The sequence below is a fragment of the Pinus tabuliformis genome, chromosome 4_1 (genome assembly GCF_031772625.1).
Source record: "Pinus tabuliformis cultivar Carrire ecotype Pingquan chromosome 4_1, CPIR1, whole genome shotgun sequence".
Lineage (NCBI taxonomy): Eukaryota > Viridiplantae > Streptophyta > Pinopsida > Pinales > Pinaceae > Pinus > Pinus tabuliformis.
The window spans coordinates 336654279-336681123 of record NC_142303.1 but is presented as its reverse complement, the minus strand read 5'-3'; the positions used below and the strand labels follow the sequence as shown (position 1 = coordinate 336681123).

The following is a 26845-nucleotide window of genomic DNA, read 5'->3' as shown; positions in this document are numbered from 1 at the left end:
GGAAGACTATCTCAATCATAGTAGATATCTCTTACTTCCTCTTTCTTGGACTTCTTCTTTTCAACTTCCTCCACTTCTTGTGTGATATGGGATTTTTCTCTACCTCTCTTGTTATTGTCCTTCTTGAGCTTAGGACAATCTCTTTTGTAATGCCCATATTATTGACATCCATAGCATCGAACCTTAGCCAGGTTCTTCTTTTCCTAAGGACCAAATTTTCCTTTCTTTCTTCTCTTCTTTGCCATAGCAGCATATGCTTGATTTAACTCAGTAGATCCTACATCAATTTTTTCCTTCAGTCTGGTTTCTTCAATAGTGACCATAAATCCTAGAATGGAGTAGCTTCTTTCTTCCCATAAATACTCGAAGTAAAGACACCTCAACATACCTTTCTTAGGCTGATGATTATTGTTGTTGTGCATGTGGTCTGGTTAGGGCACACTACAGTCACTTGTAGGCCCTCTCCTCCAGCTCCAACATCCTCTTGCAGCTGCAGCTTGCCTTCCTTAGGTTGCTCTTATCATACACTGCTCCTTTTGGGGGAATCCAGTATTTGTTTAGGCCTTCCAGCCCACTACAAAACCTCAGACCTCCTCCCAAACAGACTATAGGTTTGCGGCTCCCTTTTATGAGGTTGTCCACACACAATACAACCCAGAAATTACTTCTGCTAGCCTTGGTCTACTTCCTAACTGTCTCGGCCTGGTTAGGGCACCCTTTGCCACTACAATAGCCCTCCAACTCACCTCAAATTAGTTTGTTGTTCCTTCCTAATAGGTCGTCTAGCCTTCCTTAATGCTCGGTTCCTTGTCTTGATATGAGGCAGCTTGATTAGACCAGCAAACAAGCTTCCCATCTCCCAAAACTTACCATCATAGACATCGGTCCCTACCTACAATCAAACAAGACTTCGGCACCTAGTTTTTGAAGGAATACTGCTACAAACAAGCCCAGACTATGCCTCAAGCACCTCGACCCTTCTGCAAGGTAATCTTAGCACCAAAATAGTCATGGAGAAGCCATATGCATAGGCCTCTCCTCCTGCACTTGGCTACTCCTTTACCTACGGCCCAAAATAGAAATGTCATCCCTCTTATGCGAGCTCCTTCTTCCCATCTTCGCTCACTTTTATGTTGCTCTCTTAGATAATCAAATGACTCCACACATGAGCTCATTTTATACTAACTCATGTGGCTCCAGTGTCTACCATTTAGGGCTTGAACAACTATCATTAGACCTTCTTAACACTACGCCAACTTGAACTCTTCATGTGCAATCCCACACAAAAAAATTCATAACTCCACTTTAACAACTTGAAATTAGATGATTCTTGATGCGTTAGATTTGTCTCGACATCCTCTATCATCTCCCTTCATCACATGTCAAAGTCTCGTCACGGTTTTGGGCCAAACATCAATGGGTGCAAAACCCCATGCTTGGGTTTCAAACCAACAAGGCCACTTGTGAAGCTCCTTCCTCCAAATCCTCGATTCTCAAGGCTTGGAGTACCTCCCAAGCTACAAAAATCAACACATACCAAGACCTGGGAGCCTACTTGAGCCCATATAAAGCTTTCTTCAGCTTGCACACGTGTGTGCCTCTCCGGAGTCTCGAAACCCTCTGGCTGCTCGATATATACTTCATCCTCTATCACCCCATTCAAGAATGTTGTCTTGACATCCATCTGGTGCATCTGCCATCCCATCTGTGCTGCTAGGGATATAACTTGTTGATTTGTGGTAGCATCAGATATGCCATGAAAATTGGTGGAGAGCCTAAGGCACATGAGATCTCCAAGACCAAGAAATTGTTTGGGGAAATTCCACCTGGATGGAGAGATATTAAAATAATTAATATTTTTAATGAGACCCTAAGTCTAAACTTAGGAAAATTACAATATTAATGTGTATTAATATAAAAAGGGTGAGAAAGTTCTAAATGACGAGGATCAAGCCAAATCTAAGCTTAGTTGTTGATTAGGGACTTAATCTCGGTCATTGAATTGTCAACAGGAAAAGTATAAGAGGAGGCTTGAGGGTTAGTTGGAGATACACCAAGTTGATCAGTCAGTTCGATTTTCTGGGGCGAGGTTTGCTAAGAGAATCGAACCAGTGATCAGTTGCAGTGAGGGGCAGTTCGGCAAAAGGATGAGAATACATATTAGAGAGGCAGAGAAAGTGTCAGAGAGACAGCGCAGAGCCTTGGAAGGTTGACACAAAGGCAACCAAGACTGACGCAGAGGCTGAGAAGGCCACCGCAGGTGACGCAAAGGGCCAAGACGCTGACACAGAAGCAGCAGAGGTTGCGCAAAGGCTAGCAGAGCTGACGTTGGGCTAAAGAGGCAGAGTTGAGGAACTTTAGTGGGGTAGACTGGGAGCTGAGAGGCAGAGGTAGAGCAAAAAAGAGTGACACAGTTCCAGAGAGAAGCTTGGAGCAGCTTGCACTGTCTAGCTAAGGAACTGCCGAAGTTACTGTGGGATCAATCATCTAGTTGTTGATCAGCCAGAATATCTGTCTCCGAGGAGAGGTACTTCTACCAAGGAAATTCTCTGAAGGGTGAGCCGTTTCTGGCACCCTCATTGTATTCAGAAAACTGCATAATAATAAAACCCTCATATCTGTTGCACCTGTTTTCCTGCATTGGGTTTTTCCGAGGATGATTGTCCAAAAATAACGGTGTCCCTTGTGTGTTTGTCTCGGTTATTTCAGTTGATGATCTATATATGTGTTAAGGTTGCATTTGTGTTTATTTCGATATTTATATTTATAAATAACTTGTTAATGGAAAGAACAAGTTGGAGATAATAAACCAGATAATGCAGTAGGTATTTCTGATGTGTCAGACTTAGAAATTTCAAAATGGTATCAAAGCATTGCAGATCACAGGAAAACTGAAGGCACCAACAGAAATCTTAAATTTGCAGGAGTAGTAGTTGTCCTGAGAGACAACGTTGTTCCATAGCAGAAGTAGCAAGAGAAGAAGTGATGCAGAGCCTGCGTCTACATTTCGAGCTAGGAGGAAGGCTAGCGCAGAGGTAAAGAGGGGCAGATCAGACCTACACAGTGCTCGGTCATCTTTCTCAGCGAGGAAGGATCGATGTTGTGGCCAAGAGGAGCAAATTCAGCCTTTGCCAAGATTTCACATAGCCTTAAGGGCTGAATTTCTTTAGTTGTCGGGACTTGGGGAGCCGTGGGCAGATTGTGATTTGAGTTGGTGGGATGTTGTTTCTGTCGAAGAAAAATAGTGTTTAAGGAGGCGGGACCAAGGTAGAGGGAGTCACTACCTCGCGGATTTCTAGCCAAGCAATCCAAATCTGAGTTGCAGTTGCAATGAGGATTAGAGAGGAGCGGTTCGACAGTTGGCCAGAGGATTTCCAAAGGGAAATCAAGACTTAGAGGGAGATTTCCAGGAGGGGAGTCGAAACTCAGAGGGAGTCCAAAAGAGGAGCCGAAATGGCAGTGAACGGACTAAAGGATCAGGAGAGGTTGGACGAGGCTTCCAACTCTGTCATCTGGAAGGCCAAGATCCTGGCAGTCCTGGATCGACATCACATCAAGGACTTTGCCTTGAAAACCGTGGCTATCCTAGTTGACCCAGCTGAGAACGAGAAGTATGAGGATGCAATGGCAAGGGCAAAGTGCATGATCCTAGACGAGGTCAAAGATCATGTCATACCACATATTGTTGAGAAGAACACAGCAAAGGAGATGTGGGACACCCTGACCACCTTATACCAGGGCTCTTTCGTGCAACAAAAGATGTTGTTGGAGAATCAGTTACAGTCATATCAGATGCATAAGGGAGAGCAGATAGATCCATTCCTTCTTAGGTTGTAGGAGATTCACAACCAGCTTACTTCCGTGGGGTCTACACCAGATCTAGAATTTATGGTCAGGACTGCCCTGAATGCAGTCTCCGAGGAGTGGGAGACATTTGTCCAAAGTATTTTGGGCAAGGCTACTCTTCCCGGTTGGGAGGAGATGTGGGCAGCTCTTCGACCGGAAGATATCAGGAGGATGACCAAGGCAGGGAGTAATGGCAAGGGAGGTCGAATCAAGAAAGGGGAGGAGGAGGATGTGGCTCTAGCATCTGCGAGACAACAAGGGAAGAGGAAGAAGAAGGACATCTCCAAGCTAAGTGCTTCCATTGTGGGGAGTTGGGACATTATTCATCCCAGTGTCCCAGGAAGAAAAATAAGGGAGAGGCTTTCGATTCAAAGATAGCTCCAGCTAAGGCGGAGAAAGAGGTCGAGACTGATGACGATTGTGCCATGAGTGCTCATGCACCTCTAGAGAAGAGGTGGGGAGACATCGAGTTGTAGTCAGGTGGACTACATACTAGGGGCAGGATCCTTGAGGTACCCAACCTCTTGGATCACATCTGACTACGGGGGCACTTAACGACAGTAGCACGATGACAGGTGTCTGGTGGAGCAAAGTGTGGTGGAGCAGCAAGGCAGTGCTTAAGTGCATAAATTTGAGGCAGCATAGTGGAAGTTGCAGCAATGTGAGAGGCACAGAGGTGTATGCAGCAGCGCAGTGGCAACAAAGGTAGCTTCAGCATCACGAGCCTTCCAGACTGACCGAGATGTCAGTGTTTGGGTGAAGTCAGTTACTTACTTCTCGGTAACTGAGTTGTAGTGCAGCAGTTAGTAGTGGCAGTGTTATGGGCAGCATGAGGCAACATGTTGAGAGGGAGTTGCAGTACATATGTAGCAGTGGCAGTGGCAGTGTCATGGGTAGCAATACAGGAAGCATCAGTGTAAGAGATGTAATGCAGCAGGCCAAGCATCACCACAGGTACCGATGTGGAAGATCAGTGTGATGTTTCAGTGGTGGAGCATTACTAGAGCACATTCCTCGCTAATAGGGAGTGTTGATTTGTGGTAGAATCGGATGCGCTCTAGCCATGAAAATTGGTGGAAAGGCTAACGCACATGAGATCTCCAAGACCCAAAAATAGTTAGGGGAAATTCCACCCGGATGGAGAGATATTAAAATAATTAATATTTTTAATGAGACCCTAAGTCTAAACTTAGGAAAATTAAAATATTAATGTGTATTAATATAAGATGGGTGAGAAAGTTCTAAATGACGAGGATCAAGCCAAATCTAATCTTTAGTCGTTGATTAGGGACTTAATCTCGGTCGTTGAATCTTCAAAAGAAGAAATATAAGAGGAGGCTTGAGGGTCAGTTGGAGATACATCAAGTTGATTAGTCAGTTCGATTTTCTGGGGTGAGGTTTGCCGAGAGAATCGAACCAGTGATCTATTGCAGCGAGGGGTTGTTTGGCAGAAGGCCGAGAATTCATATCAAAGAGGCAGACAATGTGTCAGAGAGACAGTGCAGAGGTAGCCAGGACTGACACAGAGGCTAAGAAGGTCAGTGCCGGTGACGCAGAGGTAGTAGAGGCTGCGTAGAGGCTAGCAGAGCTAACGCTGGGCTAAAGAGGCAGCGCTAAGGAACTTCCATGGGTCAGACTGGGAGCTGAGAGGCAAACGCAGAGCAAAAAAGGGTGAGCAGTCCCAGGAGGGTGACATAGTTCTAGAGAGAAGCTTGGAGCAGCTTTCCTTGTCCAGCTAAGGAACTGTCGAAGTTGTTCATTGGTTGTTGATCAGCCGTCAGCTGGAATATCTATCTCCGAGGAGAGGTACTTCTGCCTAGGAAATTCTCTTAAGGTTGAGCCATTTCTGGCACCCTAGTTGTATTCAGAAAACTACATAATAATAAAATCCTCATTTCTGTTGCACCGGTTTTCCCGCATTGGGTTTTTTCGGGGACGATTGTCCAAAAATAACAGTGTCCCTTGTGTGATTGTCTCAGTTATTTCAGTTGCTGATCTGTATATATGTTAAGGTTGCATTTGTATTTGTTTCAGTATTTATATTTATAAATAGCGTGTTAATGGAAAGAACAAGTAGGAGATAATAAACCAGATAATGCAGTAGGGATTTCTGATGTGTCAGACTTGGAAATTTCAACATAACTAACCGGATAGAAGTGTATTTGGCAACTAGGGTGAAGGTCTCCTCGTAATATATACCTTCCTTCTACGCATACCCCTTTGCCACGAACCTAGCCTTGTACTTCTCCACACTGCCATCTGCAGCATATTTGATCTTATAGATTTATCGAGAGCCCACTACTGACCTATCCTCAAGCCTCGGCACTACCTTCCAAACATCATGGTCATGATAGGACTATACTCTTCTACCATGGCATCTATCCACACCTGATGTTATGCGGCCTCCTGATAGCTGGAAGGCTCTTCAACCTGTGCCACCAATGCTTGGCACATGTCTCGCTATCTGTGTTCTCTCTTGTTCGTCCTAGGAGCTCCAATAAACTATTGTGCATCTCTCAATATCTAAAAAACTTCCATGTTGGTTCGAGCACTAGTGGTGGGAGGCTCAACCAACTCCTCATCCGGCCTCTGCTGCTCCATTTGTTGTGAACTAACTCGATCTCCTGCACCTGAGGATATGTTGGTACTAGTAACAATACTAGATCCCTATGATTGTCCTTGTAGTTGTTGTCCCTGTGGATGCACCTATGGCTATCCCTATGGCTGGACCAATGGAGCTTCTACTGGTTGATTCTGATCACTTACAGGCATCCTGCAAGATCTACTAAAGGCTCTGTCCTCCATGAACTTTGCGTCCCGTCTTACTACAATCTTCTTATTGCTAGGAATGTAGATCTTGTATGCCTTTGACCATTCATTATATCCAAAGAGGAACCCCTTCTCTACAGTCTGATCTGATTTGGTGCGCTTCTCATCTAGCACAGGGCAATAAGCTATGTTGCCAAAGATCCTAAAGTGACTAACTTTTGGCTTCTTTCCTGAGAAGACCTCTTCTGGCATTATCTTTCACAATGCCCTATGAGAAACCTTGTTCTGAATATACATTGTTGAGTTACACACCTCTGCCCACAGGAACTTGGGCATATCATGGACAAATAACATCGCTTTTGTAGCCCCAACTATAGATCTATTTTCTACTCTGCTACCCCATTCTATTGTGGATTGTATGGAGTTGTCCACTCTCTTTTGATGCCTTCCTTCGCACAGAAATCTATGAAATCCCTATGTGTGTACTCTCCACCATTATCTCAGTGAAACACCTTGATCTTCTTCCCTGTTGCAGTCTCTACTAGAGCCTTAAACTCCCTGAAGTGACTAAAGACTTCATCCTTGGTCTTCAAGAAGTAGATCCAGGTTTTCCTATAATTTTCATCAATAAAGGTGACAAGTACTCGGCCCCACTAAGAGCTCTAGTGGACATAGGGCCACAAATGTCTAAGTGTATAAGTTTCAACACATTGTATGCTTTGTTGTCACTTCTAGGGAATGTTGCTTAGCATATTTCACAAGGATGCACCCTCTGCACACATCATGTTTTGTGCCAAGTTTAGGAACACCTATCACTATCTCCCTGAGCATTCTTACTGCCCTATGGGGTAAATGTCCAATCCTCCTATGCCTAGCTCATTCAGGTCTTTCCCACTGTTATTGTTGCTACCTACTAGTGCAAGTGAAGAATTGAGTTGAAACTTGTACAACCTGTTGCTTCGAACTCCAATTTGTTTCACCCTCTTCCATTTCGGTGTTTGATGAACACCTTCTTCCCTACGAAGTGGACTTCATATCCCTTATCCTGTAGCTGGGATATTGAAATCAGATTCATACCCAATCTTGACACATGTAGTACATCTGTAACATTGGTAACTCCTCCTGACTCCCTCTGAAGATCGATGGTACCTCTCCCCATTGGAGTACACTTGGTCCTGTTTCCCATCATTATCTGGAATTCCATCTGGTCTGCATTGTAGCTAGAGAAATATTCTCTAACCCCTATCATGTGAGTTGATGCTCCACTGTCCATATACCAAACACCTTGTGAAGTTATGTTAGACAAGCAAGCTATCTGAGCAACTTCGTCTTCCAGTCTGGAAGACAATTCTGTAGCTCCCTGAATATCAAATTTGTTTACGGCCATATTGGAGAAATATAAGAAATCTATTGAAGACATCCCGAGTATAATTCCATGTGCTATTTCTCTTCCTCTTCTACTCGAATCTGCTCAACGATTTTGTTGCGCTTCTCTCTGGAATTACTTTCCAGCTTTACCTTTACCAACTGGAGCTCTGCTTTGAGCAATTCAAATTTTTCCTACTACTCTACAACTAGAAATCGAACTTCTACTCTACTACTCGCACTACTTGGCAAGGTCCTACACAGACCCTAGGGAAATTGTCTTGTTTCTCCCTCTGAACAACAAATTTCTCCTCCTTCATCTCTGAGCTACAAATCCAATCAAAATCCTTGTGATACCATATGAAAATTCCTTGAAATGCAACAACTGGAAATTATTCTTCTAACTAGTTAATTATTAAGCAGTTTATTTACTACGACGAACAACGAATAATTACACTGCAATTCTTCACAAATAAAAATTATGCTGCGGAAATAAAATATGCAGAACTGAAAAATTTAGAGCAATCACACACACAAATTGACATCGTTATTTTTGGACAATTATCCCTGGAAAAACCAAATGTGGGAAAATTGGTGCAGCAGATGAGGGTTTTATTATCACGCAGTAGTGAGAAATTCCGAGTACAACTGGATGCCCAAAACTAGCAATCCTCTACAAGATAATCTGGCCACAAAAATTAGTGAGCTAAATCTTGCCTCACCCAACACTAATCCAGCTCCAAACACGAGCACAAACTGGGCTGCTCGAACCCCTGCATCAGCCTCTAAGCCAATGTAGCACAAACTCTCTCACGCTCTGCCTGGAAGCTGCTCTGATCAAGCCTTATTGCCCAACTCAACCTCTGAGAATGATTCGCTAGCCCCTCTAGAAATTCTCTCAGCCTCCAACAACTTAATCGACCCTTAGTCTAGCCAAATCAAACTCTGCCTATGAAGCTTCTGCATAAACCCTGTGCAACCTCACTGAGGAAACTCGGCCCTCCTGTAGCTAACCCTCCAGAACTGGAAAACTTCCTCCGGACTCACTGTCTCTACCCCTCTAGGCTCTACCACCTGCTACTCAATAGCAAAGATAAAGATTCAGCCATATGGAGACCCATGAGACTCAGTTTGTGCCCCAAACCATATTTGGGGGTCCATAGGATGATATTCATCGAGCCAGAGGGGCCAACCCCTCAATCATGATTTACTGGACACAATAAAGACTTAACGAATGCCCTCCAGAGGCCTACAACTGCATGACATTAGCATTTTGAACCTCTTTTGGAGATGTATTTTTCATTTGTACATTGGTTACTAGGGTGAATTGTGACCTAGAGGCTTTTATTGCCCATTATTTTATGGCTTTAGGGGCTTGTAAGCTAAAATATATTTGTTATGACTCATATATATCAGAGATCATTCATTTGATCTCTCATCATCACATCACTTGGGATTTCAGCCTCGTTAGAGAGACTCGCACTTGATCTTTTCTTGGGTTATTGGATGATTGCATGCATTTTGATATTTGGAGTTGAATTTTGGACATCTTTCGGAGCTATTCTTGGCATAATGGATGGACTTTCTTGCTAAATTGTCTTGTAAGTGCTATATTGTTGAAAACTTTATTTTTCATGTGCAATGTACAGAATAAGTAGTTCTAATCTATGCTAAAATAATGCCCTAACTGGTGATATGTCTCTATTGAATGCTAGTTAGAAGAAAATTGCATGCATTATTCATACATGACATTATAAGAATTATCCTAGTGGTGAAACTCTTGGAAGCTCTTCCCATAAAATTCCATTATTCCTTGAGTGGGTAAAAGCTTGGAAATTGATCTAGGGCATCAATTTTCAGCCTCCTTAAGAGCAAGATTGGCCAATCTTTGACATCCATAACTCATATATGCAACAGACAAAGCAATAGTCCAATTCTTTCGTGATCATTCTAAAATTTTATCCATTTTTTTCTCTCTTTAAAAATTCAATCCTTTCAAGGATAGAGGAGAAATTAGGGCTTGGTGTGAATTCCTAGGAGAGAATATTTTTTGAGATTTGAGAGCCTAAACATCAAGTTGACTTGATTTGTCACAAAATCTCTCAATTTGGTGGGCATCCACTCAAATTTTGTCCATAAATTCTCTTTCCCTAAGAGGAAAACACTAGCTTTCATTCTCTCAACTTAAGGACTTTCTTGAGGGCTTCATGAGCCTTGGAATAGCTGATTTTCATTGTTAGAAACCCTTTCCTTCCAATCTTGACCTTGAGAACACTTTTTTTCACTGAAAATCTCAAAACCCTAGGTCTTGAACCTTGTTTTCTAGGGCTTTTCTTTGAGAGTGTTTTGCTTATTTAAGGCCTCGAACCATTATTGAGTCTCTCTCTTGAATGGGATCTAGCTAGATCACTTTGTACCTTCTACCTTGCATATCTATTTTTGAGTGATCTCCCTCCAATCGAGACTCCTCACATAGGCGAAAGTCTATAAAGAGCAGGGGGTTTTGGCTAAGGTGACATTGGGCCTCTACCCCATTGTTTTCCCATTCTCTAGTTTATACCTTGTAGGGTTTCCCTCTCCAAAGCCAAATAGATTTTGCAACAACACAACCTAAACTAGGGCTTGGAGAAAATTTGCTTAGAAGAGGAATTTTTTGGTGGTGGAAGGATTCAACATCAAGGGTATACTTGGTTGCCTCAAAATCAACCTCCTTGGTGGCCAATCTATCCATTTTACGTCTTGATTTCTCTTTCCCTAGCTCATTTGCCCTAGGAAAAGTTGAAAACCTTAGGTTGGCTAAGATTCAATTTGAGGACTTCTTGAAGGTTTCAAATGGCATTGGCCTACTAATATTCATTGTTGAAAACCTATTCCTTGGCACATTGAACTTAGGACATTCCACCTAGCTTGCTATTTATCAAGCCCTAGGTCTAGCGTGCCCTAATTAGGCCTCTCGAAGGGATGCAAATTGAATTATTCTCATTGTTTGATCCTTGTACACAAGTAGAGCCATCTTTTAGAAGCCTTTTGTGTCACCTTAAAGCTTTAAGCCTAGAATATCTCTTATAGGTGACCAATTTACCAAGAAGCCTCCCATTGGTGAAAGTCCATAAACAGCAGGGTAGTGGCTGTGGCGACATTGGGCCACGCCACATTGTTGCCACTTAGTCTAGTGCTTGCCCTGTAGAGCACCCCTCTACAACACCTGCTAGATTTTGTGGCAACATGTCCCACACATAGTGATTGACTTCACTGCACACTTGTACTTAGTTGCTAGCCTTTAGGATCTTGTTGAGATTTCCTCTCTTAGTTTGTTAAGTTAGTTCTTTTCGTGTAAATCTATATAAGCCTATGTTTTCTTAATGAAAATCAGTCAGAGACTGTATCTCGCACTTTGGTGTAGAACTCTGCTCACGAGTGGATTGATTCCACGTCATTCAAAGCCCCTATAGATATTTAAAATAAGGAGAATGACAAAAGCATGTTTTTTAGAAAAACCAGGAATAAAAACAATAGCATTAGTAACTTCTGCAAACTATTCATTTTAAAAATTGAACCCAGATTTTCTTTGTAAAATGCAATCAACATATAGGCATTTATTCTCTCCTGAAATATGTCCAAAAATTTCCGCACATGTCTAACTTGTAATTTCAAACATCAACACAGTAAAGATACAGATCATAAAGAAGACATCATAAACAAAATTCAAGAAACAAAACATTCTCGTAAACATTGCTGCAGAAAAGCTACATGCAACTCAGAATTGAAAGCTTTGTCAAATTAGTTTGTAAAAATCAAAGCAGCAGAGCTCTAGTAATCAACCAAACTAGGATCCTTTTTCAGATTTTGTTTCTCAGCAACCTTAAAAAGCAAATAGGTGATTAAAAAATACCTGTTGTCTCTGTTCATCATCTACAGTACCAGGCATGGTTACATCAAGCATCTTCATGATAGTTTCTGCTGTTTGTAGAACTTGACCTCTTTCGACTTCTTCTTGGGCACTCTGTGATTCTTCAACTGTAGCTGTTGTCCCTGTTGAGTGTCCATTTTCGGACAAGCCTGTGAACTTTCTCTTTTCAAGTTCTGTATTTGTGATCTCTTCCTGTTCTTTTTGCCGAACCATATTTAGACTAGTTGATTTCTTTTTCACTTGAGATTTATGGGCTCCATCTTTACCATTGACATACATTTCATTGAAAACATCAAATGCCTCCCTGTCATTAGAACCCAGAAATTTGTCTAAACTGGAGGCAAGTGCTGAATCAATAACATGGTTCTGTGCCCCATGCCCATTTGTTCTTTCAGCTTCTGGTAAGCGCCTTTTAATGATTGAACCATTTGTAGGCTTGATTGTAACGTCAATATCTTTCAAAAGAGGGTGCCGTCCCTTCAAAAGAGCAAGCTCTACTGCCACAAGCCACTGCATAGAAAAAGTACTGTAAGCTGGTTTACAAACAATTTATCACTCCTTCAAGTGATAATGATGTTAAGCATTTGACTGAAAGGTTTAGAGTATTCTACTTCAAGCAGCTCTAAGTTAGTATTTATGCAGAAATTCTTTAAGAAAAGTCAGCCATCAACAGATTATCATGACATTGAAGCCAAAGTAGACATGCTGCAGTCCTCGCCTATCTGAGGAGAGACAGCTTTCATACCCAGCGTTTGGCCTGATAATGTAATTTGTACAATGTCTCTCTTTGTTCATTAACAAAATATGAGATGCATTTTCAAGAAAAGAACAACAGTACAAAATCTACATCTATTTCCTACAACGCGAATGCAAGCACGTTGTATTTGTTGATTTTTCAAGTGCAATATAGACAAGCACAATTTCTGCTACTGATAATTACTTCCAATGATATTGATATTACTTTAGCACATTCCAGATTATCATTAAGCAACTATACTTTAGAAAATTCAACCATAAATGCAGTAGGACAGTAAAGATCACAGTGGAAAAACAATGAACATTAAACACCAGAAATTTACCCTGGAATAACCCTAACTAGGGAAAAAACAGCAACCCTTTCTTAGGGGAAATTGTTCAATTCAACAAGAGATACAATTTGTTTTGCCAGTCAAATTAGGTCAAACGAGACCAGCAAACTAGCACAGTTCAAACCTGGTCAAACTGCGCAAAAATAGCCTCGGTCAACCTGCAGTCAACTTCCAGGAAACAGGCCGAATTTTGGCCTCCTGCTGCTGCCCAGAAACCTTGGTCTACTTCCCAGAACTTGCCCAGAAGAATTCCGTTCAAACAGTCTGCTGCTGCATCTGCAAATGCGAGGTCAACACAGGTTAAAAGGTGGATAAACTCGGCTGCCACAGAAGAACTTCTTCGTCAGAAAACCCGGTTTTTATTTATGTGGGTTAATATAATTGAAGAATACTAACCACAGCTACCAAAATTCAGCACTCCCTCTTAGCCAAGGAGGTATTCTCTGACTTCTTCGTATGTCCTCTTTGTTGAAAAATTTCTCCATCCCAAGAAAAGGTTGAAATGGCTCGGCTATGTTGATGAATCCATCAACCTCATGTTCTATTCCAGAACCATAAAGCATCTTGCATTAGCATCACATAAAGGAACTAGTCACCCACTACTCAAACAACCTTTAGCGATATGGTTAGGTAACCCCTCGACCGAAGTGAAAACAAAACTAGTCCTTCGGCCACCAACCTACCAAGCCATCACTTGGAGTCATGTCTGGTACCCCCCGTGACCAATGGCAAAAGCCTAGGCCAATTACCATTCCCACATGTCGTCACATGTTATTGAATGGTAAAATATGTGTCTAATGCTATGAGGCTCTAACTCAACCCACTAGCCAAGTAACCCTCAGCAATATGGTCATGTAACCCCTGACCGGGGGAGCACTCTAGGCCTTGATGCTCTCTGGGCCAATCTCCCTAGCCACATTACATGGCCCTTGGTCAATAACCTTTACCTAGGGAGAATATTTTCCCCTTTGATGCTACAACATCCACACTCCCTCTCACAAACATCGTCCTCGGCAGAGACTTTGTGAGAATGTCAGCAACTTGCTCATCAGTAGTCCCTTTTGCACCATGTTCCGGAAGTAGTGGTACTTAATCTCAATGTTCTTTGACCTGTCATGGAAAACTGGATTTTCTTAAAGCTTCACTTGATTGTCACAATGTATCATAGTCGGTTCCAGCACCTAATCAAACAATCCTGCAAGTAGCTTCTGAAGCCACACTACTTCATAACTTGCCAAGCTAGCTACAGTATACTCATCATTGGCAATGTTGAGTTTGACAGATGTTTGCTTCTAGCGCATCCAAGAGATCATAGCAGAAACCAAACTAAAACATCATCCCAATGCGCTTTTCCTGTCATCAGTACTTCTTGCCCAATCGGAATCTGTGAATCCCTAAAGTTGTACTTCATCATTTGAGACATCTCAATCCATAACTGACTATACCATGTAGATATCTCAATACATGTTTTGTTGCAATACAATGATCATGCCCCGATTCCACCTAGAACTGACTCAAAGTGTTTACTGCAGAGCAAATGTCAGATCTAGTATTAACTAGATACATGACTCAAATTCTCTCAACTTCTTCAAGTTGGTCATCATGGGAGTGGCCATGGAATTGCAATCCATCATCACAAATTTTTGAAGTATCTTAATAATATATTTACCTTGACCAAGGAAGATTTCACCCGGCTTCTGCCATACTTCTAATCCCAAGTAGTAATGTGTCAAACCTAGATCCTTCATCTTGAAATGAGAGGCCACCTCCCTCTTACACAGATCAATGAGATTCTTTGCTCCAGTCAAAAACAAGTCATCAACATATAGCAATAAGATCAGAGGCTTACTGTTGGAAATACTGAGAAGGGGGTGAATCAGAATTTCACTTACAATTAGTTAATTATAAAATTTTAGACCATAACCAATAGAACAATAATCATCAAAACATCACAAGAGCAATACACAACAAATTTTTAGGTGGAAACCCTTCCAGAAGAAAAACCACCAAACGCTTTTCTAATAATTTACGAGTACAAAAAAAAATTCAACCCCAACTGAAGGGAAAGCTCTAAATTCCTAGTACTCTAGAAAAACATTCAATTTATCAAGAAGCTCCAACTCCTGAAAGGATGCTCCTACACCCCGCTTTTACCATATCCAACTGGAAGGACACTCCAACGCCCTCGTTTTATCAGCTACAACTAATTGGATGCTTCAACACATTGCAAGCTCCAACTTGCCCTAGCACCACCTTGATGCCTTGCATTTTTAGGCTCCAACCTGAAGGAGACTTCACTCCCCTTCCCTGTGCCACCCAACCACACTTAAAAATAGGGAAACAATTTGTGGGCTCCTGTACCAAGGGCAATGACCCTCTTACAAAGATATCCAATGAAACCCTTTCTGCTAATATGTGCTTTAGATATGTAATGGAGAATCAAACTTCTTCACAAACTTCAGAACTGCTTCTAGATGATACAACAATGTAACTGAATAACAATAGCCTTCTCTTCAATTATTAATCTGAACAATTCATGTATGCCTTCAAATTTGTTGGTTGTTAGGGATATGCCTGAGGATGTCTTCCAGCACCACTGATCTAACCTTTGTTGGTTTACCTATCTTGTGTTATTATTGTGCCTCAAACTAACAAAGTTTCCACTGCTCCAAGCAGCCATACTTCAAACTAGTCCAGCACAAAAGATGACCCAAATAAGCCCCTTTAATGTCCAAAAATATGATACTCGGGACTAAGCCTCCAATGGTGCCTTCACAATTATAGTATGCCTTAGAAAGACTTCTTCAGATAGACTCGAATCAATTTTGCTAGTCTTTATCATGAGGAGCTTTAGTAAGATCGTCCCACAGATCTGCTATATGTTGAAATTTCTAAGTATTACCTGTTAGAAATTTTATCTGTATTCTCTGGTTTATTTCGCCTATTTGTTTAATTACTAGCAAGTTATTTAACCATATAAACACTGAAATGAACACAACACAGTCTCAACCATCTACGGATCGACAGCTGAAAGAAATAGACAAACACACAAGTGACACCTTTATTTTTGGACAATCATCCTCAGAAAAACCCAACTTGGGAAAACTGGTGCAGCATTTCTAAAGCTTTTTATTATTAAGCATCTTTTCTAAGTACACTGGGTCCCAAACTTGCTCACCCGACAAAAATACAAAATCTGGATATATTACTTCTCTTCGGAAGCAGATATTCAAAAAGTCTGCCCCACAAAACCCTCTCCGGCACAATCTGAAGCACTACGTCGTGTTGGACACAGATTGTCATTGATGTCAATATGGCAATATTCAAGAGGAGGAGACAGAGCATATCGGAGCCAAGAGGAGCGGACCAAGCCAGAGGAGCCACATATATCGGAGGAGTGCCAGAGCAAGAGGAGCCATATCGAAGGAGTGTCAGAGCAAGAGGAGCCATCGGAGGAGCTACAGGAGCAAATGGAGAAAGTGGACCAAGAGGAGCAGATGGAGCAAGAGGCGCCAAGAGGAGCAATATATATGGAGCAAATGGAGAAAATGGACCGAGAGGAGCAGATGGAGCAAGAGGAGCCAAGAGGAGCCATATATATATTACAAGCAAATAGGGCCATCGGAGGAGAAAACCCATATATATATGCCTTAACACTATCGGCGGGCACATATTACAAACAACAATGCCAAAGGAAGAACTATCGGGAGTACTGAGGAATATATATATATATATATATATATAGAGAGAGAGAGAGAGGCGATATAATAACACGGACCCGCGGCTCCATTATAAACTGGCTAAATGTAATATCGCATCCGCTATGTCGCTGGTCTCAAAGGGCTGTCACTCTCGAAACCCCCGATTGCAATATACGGTTGTGGACCCGACGGGAATATAGACTGTGGCTTAATATCATATCGCATCCGCAGTGATCGCAAGTCATAAGGGATGGCGCTATAATCTGTCGATTGCGATAGAGGCATGGACCCGATGGACTTATTAAAAACAGTCTATAATATATCGCATCCAGAATGTCGGAACTGTTCAAGGTGCAAGCTCCGAAATCTGGAGCCGAAACTCTTATCAAGCAAAATAGAAAGCATATCGGGTCCGCGAAGCAGAGAATCCTTATCGCATCAGCGAAATCCGGAGCCGAAACTATTATCAAGTGAAGTGTAAAATCATATCGGGTCCGCAGAACTCTTGTATCGCATCGGAGCAACGGAGGTAGCGATCGTCGAAATCATCCGGAGCCGAAATTATATTTGGAGCAGCCTAAAGGAGATCGGGTCCGCAACCCATCAAGACTCGCCAATAAGGAATCTGCCGATATGACGGATCCGAATTCAGTTTAGGAAGAAATGTAAGGAGGCATCGGGTCCGCGTTACATCGGAGGAATGGGTCTATTGTTTACAGAGAACGCCGATGTTCATCGGACCCGAAACAATAGTAAAGGGAGTCTAAAGCCATATCGGGTCCGCACCTCATCGGAGGTCTGGGCTTAAGAGTTATTGCAACCGCCGAAATCCGGACCCGCCGATAATTGTAAATGCGGGTGCATAATAATTGAAGTCCGGCATTTGAATTAGAGCGGGGGTTTATAATGTTTTTCGTGTATTATATGATACATGGCCGCGGGGTTAAGGTATATATTAAAACCTGTGTGATGGTTGATTATTGATAGAAAGCGCCGAATAAAAGGTGGTTTCCGATGGTCGATTAAAGCGCTCGGTGATGGTTGATTAAAGGCTCGATTGGTGGCTTCCGATGGTTGATAAAACGCTCGGGTGGTGGCTTCCAATGGGTGATTAAAACGCTCGGGTGGTGGCTTCGGATGGTTGATTAAAACGCTCGGGTGGTGGCTTCCGATGGGTGATTAAACGCCTCCAATAAAGCTTGTAAGGTATTAACCACAGGTCAAGGGCCGAGTTTTATTTAAGAAAGGGGAGTTTGGGTTTTTCTACTCAGATTTTGGAACACTTGTATAGACAGAAGAAGCAAAGGAATGGAAGCCGAAGTGTCAAGCGATCAAGTGAGGAGGAAGCCAAAGAGCCAGCATGTAAGAGGAAACGAATGGACAGGGGCATGGAGCATATAAAAGCAGCAAAAACAGAGAACTGTAGTGGTTGTTCGTGAACGGTATAACCTGAGCATGAGATAGTGAAAGCAGCAAAAGAAAAGGGGGCAGCAGAAGCAGTGGAAGTTGAAAAGAGCGCAGCAGCACACCAGTGTATACCAAAGAGGTTGGAGCCTCAGAATTGAACAGGATTGAAGTCCTTGGGAGTTGGTGCTCCTAAGTCCAAGATTGGTGTCTTGGCAAAATAGAGTTGGTGCTCAGGAGGTTGGAGCCTCACCAAAGTCCAAGTTGGAGCTTGGCAACCAATTGTGACAATCTATTTATTGTATTATTTTACTGCACAGTTATATTAATAAAAGCAATTATTCCTGCTGTTCATTTTGTGTTCTGAACATATATGTTTTAACTAGTAAAACAATAGTGAGAAAAAGAAATACTGATTCACCCCCCTCTCAGTATTTCCAACAATTGGTATCAGAGTCGGCTTCTTCATTCTAGCCTAACAGCTTGAAGAAGGATCAGCAACCATGATGAGAAATCATGAAGCATCAGGAAAACCTCCTCTGTTTCATGGCACTAACGTTGGGTTTCGGAAGAAAAGAATGACTTACTATTTAATGTCCCTTGGACCTGAAGTCTGGCATTTTTGTCAAACTGAATACCGAGCGACTTCCACTCTTCCAACAGACCAAGACGAGAGGAAAGCCTACATTGCAAATGCAAAAGCCATGAACTCTATCACCAGTGGAATCACTGATTCCGAGTTTACAAAAATCATGCACTGTAACTCTGCCAGAGAAATGTGGGAGAAGCTAGTTAGCTTGTACGATGGAGACTCAAAAGTCAAAAAGGCAAAGCTTCAAACTCACAGAAGACAATTTGAAAGTTTGAAGATGGAAGAGGAAGAAGATATTGCAGCATACCTCCTCTGAGTAGCTGAAGTGGTAAATTCCCTGAAAGGATTGGACGAAAAGGTTGAAGAAAGTACTATTGTACAAAAGGTATTAAGGTCCCTTCCAGACAGATTTGACTCCAAAATAAGTGTTATAGAAGAATCAAAGGATCTTGACACCCTCAAAATGGATGAACTCCATGGAATTCTCACTGCCTATGAAATGAGGAAAGGTGGACCTAGCTCCAAAGATGCAGCATTCAAGGCCTCAAAGTCAAAGAAAGGGAAAGAAAGGAATGACTGTAGTGATGAGTCAGATGTGGAATCCGAATTGGCTCAATATGTACGAAAGCTGAAGAGAGGATCTAAGCTTAAAGGCAAGTATCCTCTTATCTATTTTAAATGTGGTAAAATAGGTCATTATGTAGCAAAATGTCCTCATAAACAAGACAGTGATGATGAAAGAAATTCTAAAAGAATGACATACAAAAAAAAAGGGTTCAATAAGAAAAACCTTCTCTCCAAGCAAGGTGAGTCTGATGAGGATGAGTTTATGGTCATCAAAAAGAAATCAGATGAGGAAAGCAATCATGATGAAAGCCAAGAAGCATTATTCATGGCACTCACAGATGATGATGACTCGGGGCCAGAAGGAAATATGGATGAACTGTTAATAAGTGCCATTGAAGAGAACGAGAAACTGCGGAACAAAATTATCTCTCTCAAAGTGGAAAACGAGGAAATAAGAAGGAGAGAAGATCTCTTGGAAACATAGCTTAAGGAAAAAGAAGAGACTTGTGAAGAACGTGAGGCCTTAGTAGTATCTCTGAGAAAGGAGTTGGAGCAAATTAAAAAGGGTTGTAAAAGCTCTCAAATACTTGATACTATTATGAAAAATCAAAAACCTCAACATGATAAGTTTGGAATAGGTTTCAAGGGAGAATCCTCAAGCACTAAGAATAGTGCGAAAAGCTATGCCGATGCACTTTCCTGCAACCCAAAAGATGAAAAAGTATCTTATCAAAAGTGCATCCCAGATTCCAAGAATAAAGAAAGAGTTACTCCAAAGAAGAATGTGGAGTCGAATCATGGACACTACAGCAAATACAAATCTGTACCCCACCAAGGGCCCATCAAAAATCCAAAGGACGAGGGAGGAGTAATTCTCAGAAAGGAAAGCGAATTAAACCGTGGTTACTTCAAAACCATATTTCTTGGACACTGTTTTCACTGTAAAAACTTCGGTCACCAAGCTAGACACTGTATGGCTCGCAGAAGTGAGAAGACAACGCAAAAGGACCGAGTAATCAACTCATATGCTCCCAAAAGACAGGGACAAATCAAAACCTTCAATTCATTCGATCCCTTGACTAAATTTGATCTGACTTGCTCTTTTTGCTACAATAATGGACACTATGAACAAAATTGCCCACTCAAAGGAAGAAAGACGAGCAGCAAGATCTCTACAATGGACAAATGCGGCCTGGCTCTATTTGCGCAAAATAATGGAAACCAGTGGTTTGTGGATAGTGGGTGCTCCAGACACATGACAGGAGACAGAAGGAAATTTATGTCACTGAGCAAAAACGAAGGGAATGTGTCCTTTGGAAGCGGAACTGGCAAAATTGCAGGAAGAGGAACAGTTACTCTGATCAATGGAAAAGGAAAAGCTCAAGATGCTCTGCTGGTTGACGGACTCAAACACAACCTTCTGAGTGTCAGCCAAATTTGTGATCAAAGACATAAGGTTGTTTTCAGCACCAAAGACTGTGAAATAAGGAACTCTGCCTCAAGGAAACTTGTGGCAAAAGGAGTAAGAACACCAGACAATATTTACGTTCTGAACAAAATTCAGGAAAACAAATGCTACTTGAGTCAGGCAGATGAGAGTTGGTTGTGGCACAAGAGACTTGGACATACCAGCTTCGAAAATCTAGTCAATATCAGCAACATCAAAGCTGTACAAGACATGGGAGCTGGTACCTCGTCCGAAGGACAAAAACATAATAGGAACCAAATGGGTGTTCAAAAATAAAATGAATGAGGAAGGAAAGGTTATCAGAAACAAGGCAAGACTTGTTTGCAAAGGCTATTCGCAAATTGAAGGAGTTGACTTTGAAGAGACGTTTGCACCAATGGCCTGTATGGAAGCTATCAGGATGTTTTTAGCATTTGCTTGCTCGAAAGGATTCAAAATCTATCAAATGGACGTGAAATCAGCATTTCTAAATGGGGAACTCAAGGAGGAAGTCTACATGGAGCAGCCAGAAGGTTTTGATCTGACAACAGGAAAGGACCTAGTCTGTAAGTTGAAAAAGGCTTTGTATGGGTTGAAACAAGCTCCTAGAGCTTGGTATGCAAGACTGGATAACTATCTCCAACAAAAAGGCTTCAAAAAGGGAGTGGCTGGAAGCAATCTATACATAAAGACAGATCAAGGTAAGTCACTAGTTGCTCTTGTTTATGTCGATGATCTGATTTTTGCTAGTAATAATGATGAAATGAGCCATGAATTTTCTCAAAGCATGGCAAAAGAATTTGAGATGTCAATGATAGGTGAACTGTCCCACTTCCTTGGACTTCAAGTATCTCAAACCAGAGCAAGATTGTGTATATCTCAAGCCAAATATCTAAAAGACATGCTCAAAAAATATGGAATGGGGGACTGTGCACCCATGAGCACTCCCATGACCACAAACTGCAAACTGAGCAAAGATGATGACTCCCCTCTAGTAGATGCAACTCATTACAAGTCAATGATTGGAGCCCTTCTATACTTAACAGCCACACGACCAGACATAATGCAAGCAGTAGGAATGGTGGGAAGATTTCAATCGGCTCCCAAACAATCTCATTTATTAGCTGTAAAAAGAATTCTCAGATATTTGAAGGGAACTTCTGATTTTGGTCTCTGGTACCCAAAGAGTTCAACATTGACTGTAACTGCATACACCGATGCCGATTGGGCTGGAAACATAGATGATCGGAAAAGTACTAGTGGGAATGCATTCTTCCTAGGAGACTGTTTGGTATCCTGGCTCAGCAAAAAAACAGTCATCCATATCATTATCCACAACCAAAGCAGAGTATATTGCTGCAGCAGACTGTTGCTCTCAGATACTTTGGATGAAGGAAGCGCTAAAAGATCTCGACATATGTACAAATCAACCGATTATCGTCTATTGTGACAACACTAGTGCTATCAGTCTCAGCAAAAATCCAGTGATGCACTCAAGAACCAAACACATACCAATCAAGTATCATTTCCTCCGTGAGCAAGTAGCTGAACAAAACATCGCTCTGGAATATATCAGTACTAAGGAGCAGATAGCTGATATTTTCACAAAACCTCTTCCTCGGGAAGCATTCGAACATCTGCGACAAAAGATGGGGGTTATTTCTTTATCATCACTCAAGTTCATTCATAAAGATGCAGCAGGACAGGGGGAGCAGTTCGACAGGGGGAGTTCGTACGCATTCCTTTGCCATTGATGTCAAAGGGGGAGAACGCAGAAGAATATTGCAATCAATAACAAAGGGGGAAATTGTTGGACACAGATTGTCATTGATGTCAATATGGCAATATTCAAGAGGAGGAGACAGAGCATATCGGAGCCAAGAGGAGCAAAAGGAGCCAAGAGGAGCGGACCAAGCCAGAGGAGCCACATATATTGGAGGAGTGCCAGAGCAAGAGGAGCCATATCGAAGGAGTGTCAGAGCAAGAGGAGCCATCAGAGGAGCTACAGGAGCAAATGGAGAAAGTGGACCAAGAGGAGCAGATGGAGCAAGAGGAGCCAAGAGGAGCAATATATATGGAGCAAATGGAGAAAATGGACCGAGAGGAGCAGATGGAGCAAGAGGAGCCATATATATATTACAAGCAAATAGGGCCATCGGAGGAGAAAACCCATATATATATGCCTTAACACTATCGGCGGGCACATATTACAAACAACAATGCCAAAGGAAGAACTATCGGGAGTACTGAGGAGTATATATATATATATATATAGAGAGAGAGAGAGAGGCGATATAATAACATGGACCCGCGGCTCCATTATAAACTGGCTAAATGTAATATCGCATCCGCTATGTCGCTGGTCTCAAAGGGCTGTCACTCCCGAAACCCCCGATTGCGATATACGGTTGTGGACCCGACGGGAATATAGACTGTGGCTTAATATCATATCGCATCCGCAGTGATCGCAAGTCATAAGGGATGGCGCTATAATCTGTCGATTGCGATAGAGGCATGGACCCGATGGACTTATTAAAAACAGTCTATAATATATCGCATCCAGAATGTCGGAACTGTTCAAGGTGCAAGCTCCGAAATCTGGAGCCGAAACTCTTATCAAGCAAAATAGAAAGCATATCGGGTCCGCAAAGCAGAGAATCCTTATCGCATCAGCGAAATCCGGAGCCGAAACTATTATCAAGTGAAGTGTAAAATCATATCGGGTCCGCAGAACTCTTGTATCGCATCGGAGCAGCGGAGGTAGCGATCGCCGAAATCATCCGGAGCCAAAATTATATTTGGAGCAGCCTAAAGGAGATCGGGTCCGCAACCCATCAAGACTCGCCAATAAGGAATCCGCCGATATGACGGATCCGAATTCAGTTTAGGAAGAAATGTAAGGAGGCATCGGGTCCGCGTTACATCGGAGGAATGGGTCTATTGTTTACAGAGAACGCCGATGTTCATCGGACCCGAAACAATATTAAAGGGAGTCTAAAGCCATATCGGGTCCGCACCTCATCGGAGGTCTGGGCTTAAGAGTTATTGCAACCGCCGAAATCCGGACCCGCCGATAATTGTAAATGCGGGTGCATAATAATTGAAGTCCGGCATTTGAATTAGAGCGGGGGTTTATAATGTTTTCCGTGTATTATATGATACATGGCCACGGGGTTAAGGTATATATTAAAACCTGTGTGATGGTTGATTATTGATAGAAAGCGCCGAATAAAAGGTGGCTTCCGATGGTCGATTAAAGCGCTCGGTGATGGTTGATTAAAGCGCTCGGTGATGGTTGATTAAAGCGCTCGGTGATGGTTGATTAAAGGCTCGGTTGGTGGCTTCCGATGGTTGATAAAACGCTCGGGTGGTGGCTTCCGATGGGTGATTAAAACGCTCGGGTGGTGGCTTCCGATGGTTGATTAAAACGCTTGGGTGGTGGCTTCCGATGGGTGATTAAACGCCTCCGATAAAGCCTGTAAGGTATTAACCACAGGTCAAGGGCCGAGTTTTATTTAAGAAAGGGGAGTTTGGGTTTTTCTACTCAGATTTTGGAACACTTGTATAGACAGAAGAAGCAAAGGAATGGAAGCCGAAGTGTCAAGCGATCAAGTGAGGAGGAAGCCAAAGAGCCAGCATGTAAGAGGAAACGAATGGACAGGGGCATGGAGCATATAAAAGCAGCAAAAACAGAGAACTGTAGTGGTTGTTCGTGAACGGTATAACCTGAGCATGAGATAGTGAAAGCAGCAGAAGAAAAGGGGGCAGCAGAAGCAGTGGAAGCTGAAAAGAGCGCAGCAGCACACCAGTGTATACCAAAGAGGTTGGAGCCTCAGAATTGAACAGGATTGAAGTCCTTGGGAGTTGGTGCTCCTAAGTCCAAGATTGGTGTCTTGGCAAAATAGAGTTGGTGCTCAGGAGGTTGGAGCCTCACCAAAGTCCAAGTTGGAGCTTGGCAACCAATTGTGACAATCTATTTATTGTATTTATTTTACTGCACAGTTATATTAATAAAAGCATTTATTCATGCTGTTCATTTTGTGTTCTAAACATATATGTTTTAACTAGTAAAACAATAGTGAGAAAAAGAAATACTGATTCACCCCCCTCTCAGTATTTCCAACACGTCGGCCCTCCTAGCCTCTGCGTCAGCCTGAAACCCTCTGCATCAGCCCTCTGAGGCTCTGCGCAGCCTCTCTGGCTCTCTGCGTCACTCCTGCAGCCTCTACATGGATGATGCAAGCCCTTTTGGCCTTTGCGCAATCCCTGCTAGCCTCTGTGTCACTCCCTCTGGCTCTGTGTCTGCCTCTCTACCTCTGTGCTGGTCTTCCGGCACTATCTCTGCCTATCTGCCTCATACTCACTACCCCTCGCTGCAACTTTGATCACTTATTCAATTTCTCTTAGAAAACCCTGCTCTAGAAAATCGAATGACTGATCACTCTGGTGTGTTCTCAAACTGATCCTCAAGCCTCCTCTTCTAATTTTCCTGTTGGTCGTTCAACGGCCGAGATTACATCTCTAATCAACGGCTAAGATTAGATTTGGCTTGATCCATGTCATTTAGAACCTTCTAACCCAGTTTTATATTAATACCCATTAATATTTTTACTTTTCCTAAGTTTAGACTTAGTAACCCATTAAAAATATTAATTATTTTAATATCTCCTTCACCGGGTAGAATCTGCCCAAACCATTTCTGGGTCTTGGAGATCTCATGTCCTTTAGCCTCTCCACCAATTTTCATGGCTAGAGCACATCCGATGCTAACCCAAATCAACACTATACTTCGGCTACAATAATCCTTTGTTGGTGCAACAAAAAATCTTGAAATAACACCTCAACATTGGCATCAAAATAACCACGGAATAGCCCTTAGGGTTGAGTCTCAAATAGATCATAGTACTTCAAAAATGTATGGTGCCAAATATCAAAACGAAGCTTCATAATATGTCCATATGGAGTCCAAATTTACCTTATTAACAATAACACAAAAGGGTATGCTTAAACAACCTTCAAATGTGCGTGTGGTAGACCTGGAGTAACCCACAACAGACCTCAAAAATAATTCGAATTAGCCTCAAAATTTTCTGTTTAGTGACCAAAATAATCCAAGAAATGACTACTTTGGAAGGTCGAAATTTTGCCGAAAGAGAGGTTGAACCAGTGCACAAAACTCCTTGAAACCACGAAAATGCTTCAAATGATATGTGTTAATACACCAAAGAATACACCTTAGATGATATGTGTGAATACCTTAGAGAATACACCAGATCTGTTTCAGAATAGCGCTGAATGGCCTCAGAAGGTGCTCAAAAAAAAACTCAACAAAGAACCATAACCAAAGCATAAAATAAACCCAAAACCTTCTTCAATGTCTAACCTCCCCTTAAGCTTCGTGTGATTGCACAAGGCCAAAACCACTGCATAGATATTACTAATCTAATGCGTGAGAGATCATTGCAAATGAAGGGAAAACAAGCTCCCTTTTATAGAGGTTGTGGAGGCTTCTAGGAAGGGGCCGACTTGATCAAAATGGAGGGAAACTAACCTTAAAAAATTTAAGTTTGAAATTCAAATTTCAATATTTTGGAGCCAAAATATTTTCCCTTGGAGGCTGATTTGAATTTCAAATATTATTTGATATATATTCTCCAAATTTACTAGGATATTCCCCAACATATTAAATTAACAATGCCAATGACAAAACCATCACAATATGCCGTTATCATCTTATTTTGGGTACTTTGACCAATTTTTGGGGCACAAACTTTGACTAGACATGTCTCCTCAACTATGAGGAGTTATGTGACGTGCCACCTACCATTGGAATCGGCACGATGAGGCCATCAAATGACAATGATCTTGAGCCCAAGAATTCTTATCTTCATTGTCATTTTTGTCATTGAAAGTGGGGCTTCTTCTAGCTACTACTTGGGTTGACATCAATGACAACCAAAATTCAACACTCGCCTCTAACAACTTTGAAGTATAGATTTGGATCAGCATCATTCTTGGTGAAACCAAGACTCATCAAGTATCCATCAATCTAAGAATACCGAGCCCGAGGTGTCTTCTTGAGTCTGTACAAAGCCTTCTTTAGTCTGCAAACATGAGCCCCCCTCTCATGTACGTCAAAGCCTTGAGGTTGTTCAA

The 26845-nt window shown here is 42.1% G+C and overlaps 1 protein-coding gene across 3 annotated transcripts in view; it reads right to left on the bottom strand.

Annotated features, from left to right (window-relative positions):
- The window catches only part of LOC149175652 (alpha/beta-Hydrolases superfamily protein), a 229962-nt gene that overhangs the window by 97094 nt on the left and 106023 nt on the right, over window positions 1–26845 (bottom strand). For all 3 annotated transcript variants that reach the window (XR_016258018.1, XM_089419730.1, XM_089419731.1), the window contains exon 5: window positions 11873–12400. Coding sequence is in view for 2 of the 3 variants with exons in the window: in XM_089419730.1 (XP_089275856.1) it covers window positions 11873–12400 (528 nt within the window). In the remaining variant the exon portion in view is untranslated. The remainder of the gene's footprint in view (window positions 1–11872; window positions 12401–26845) is intronic.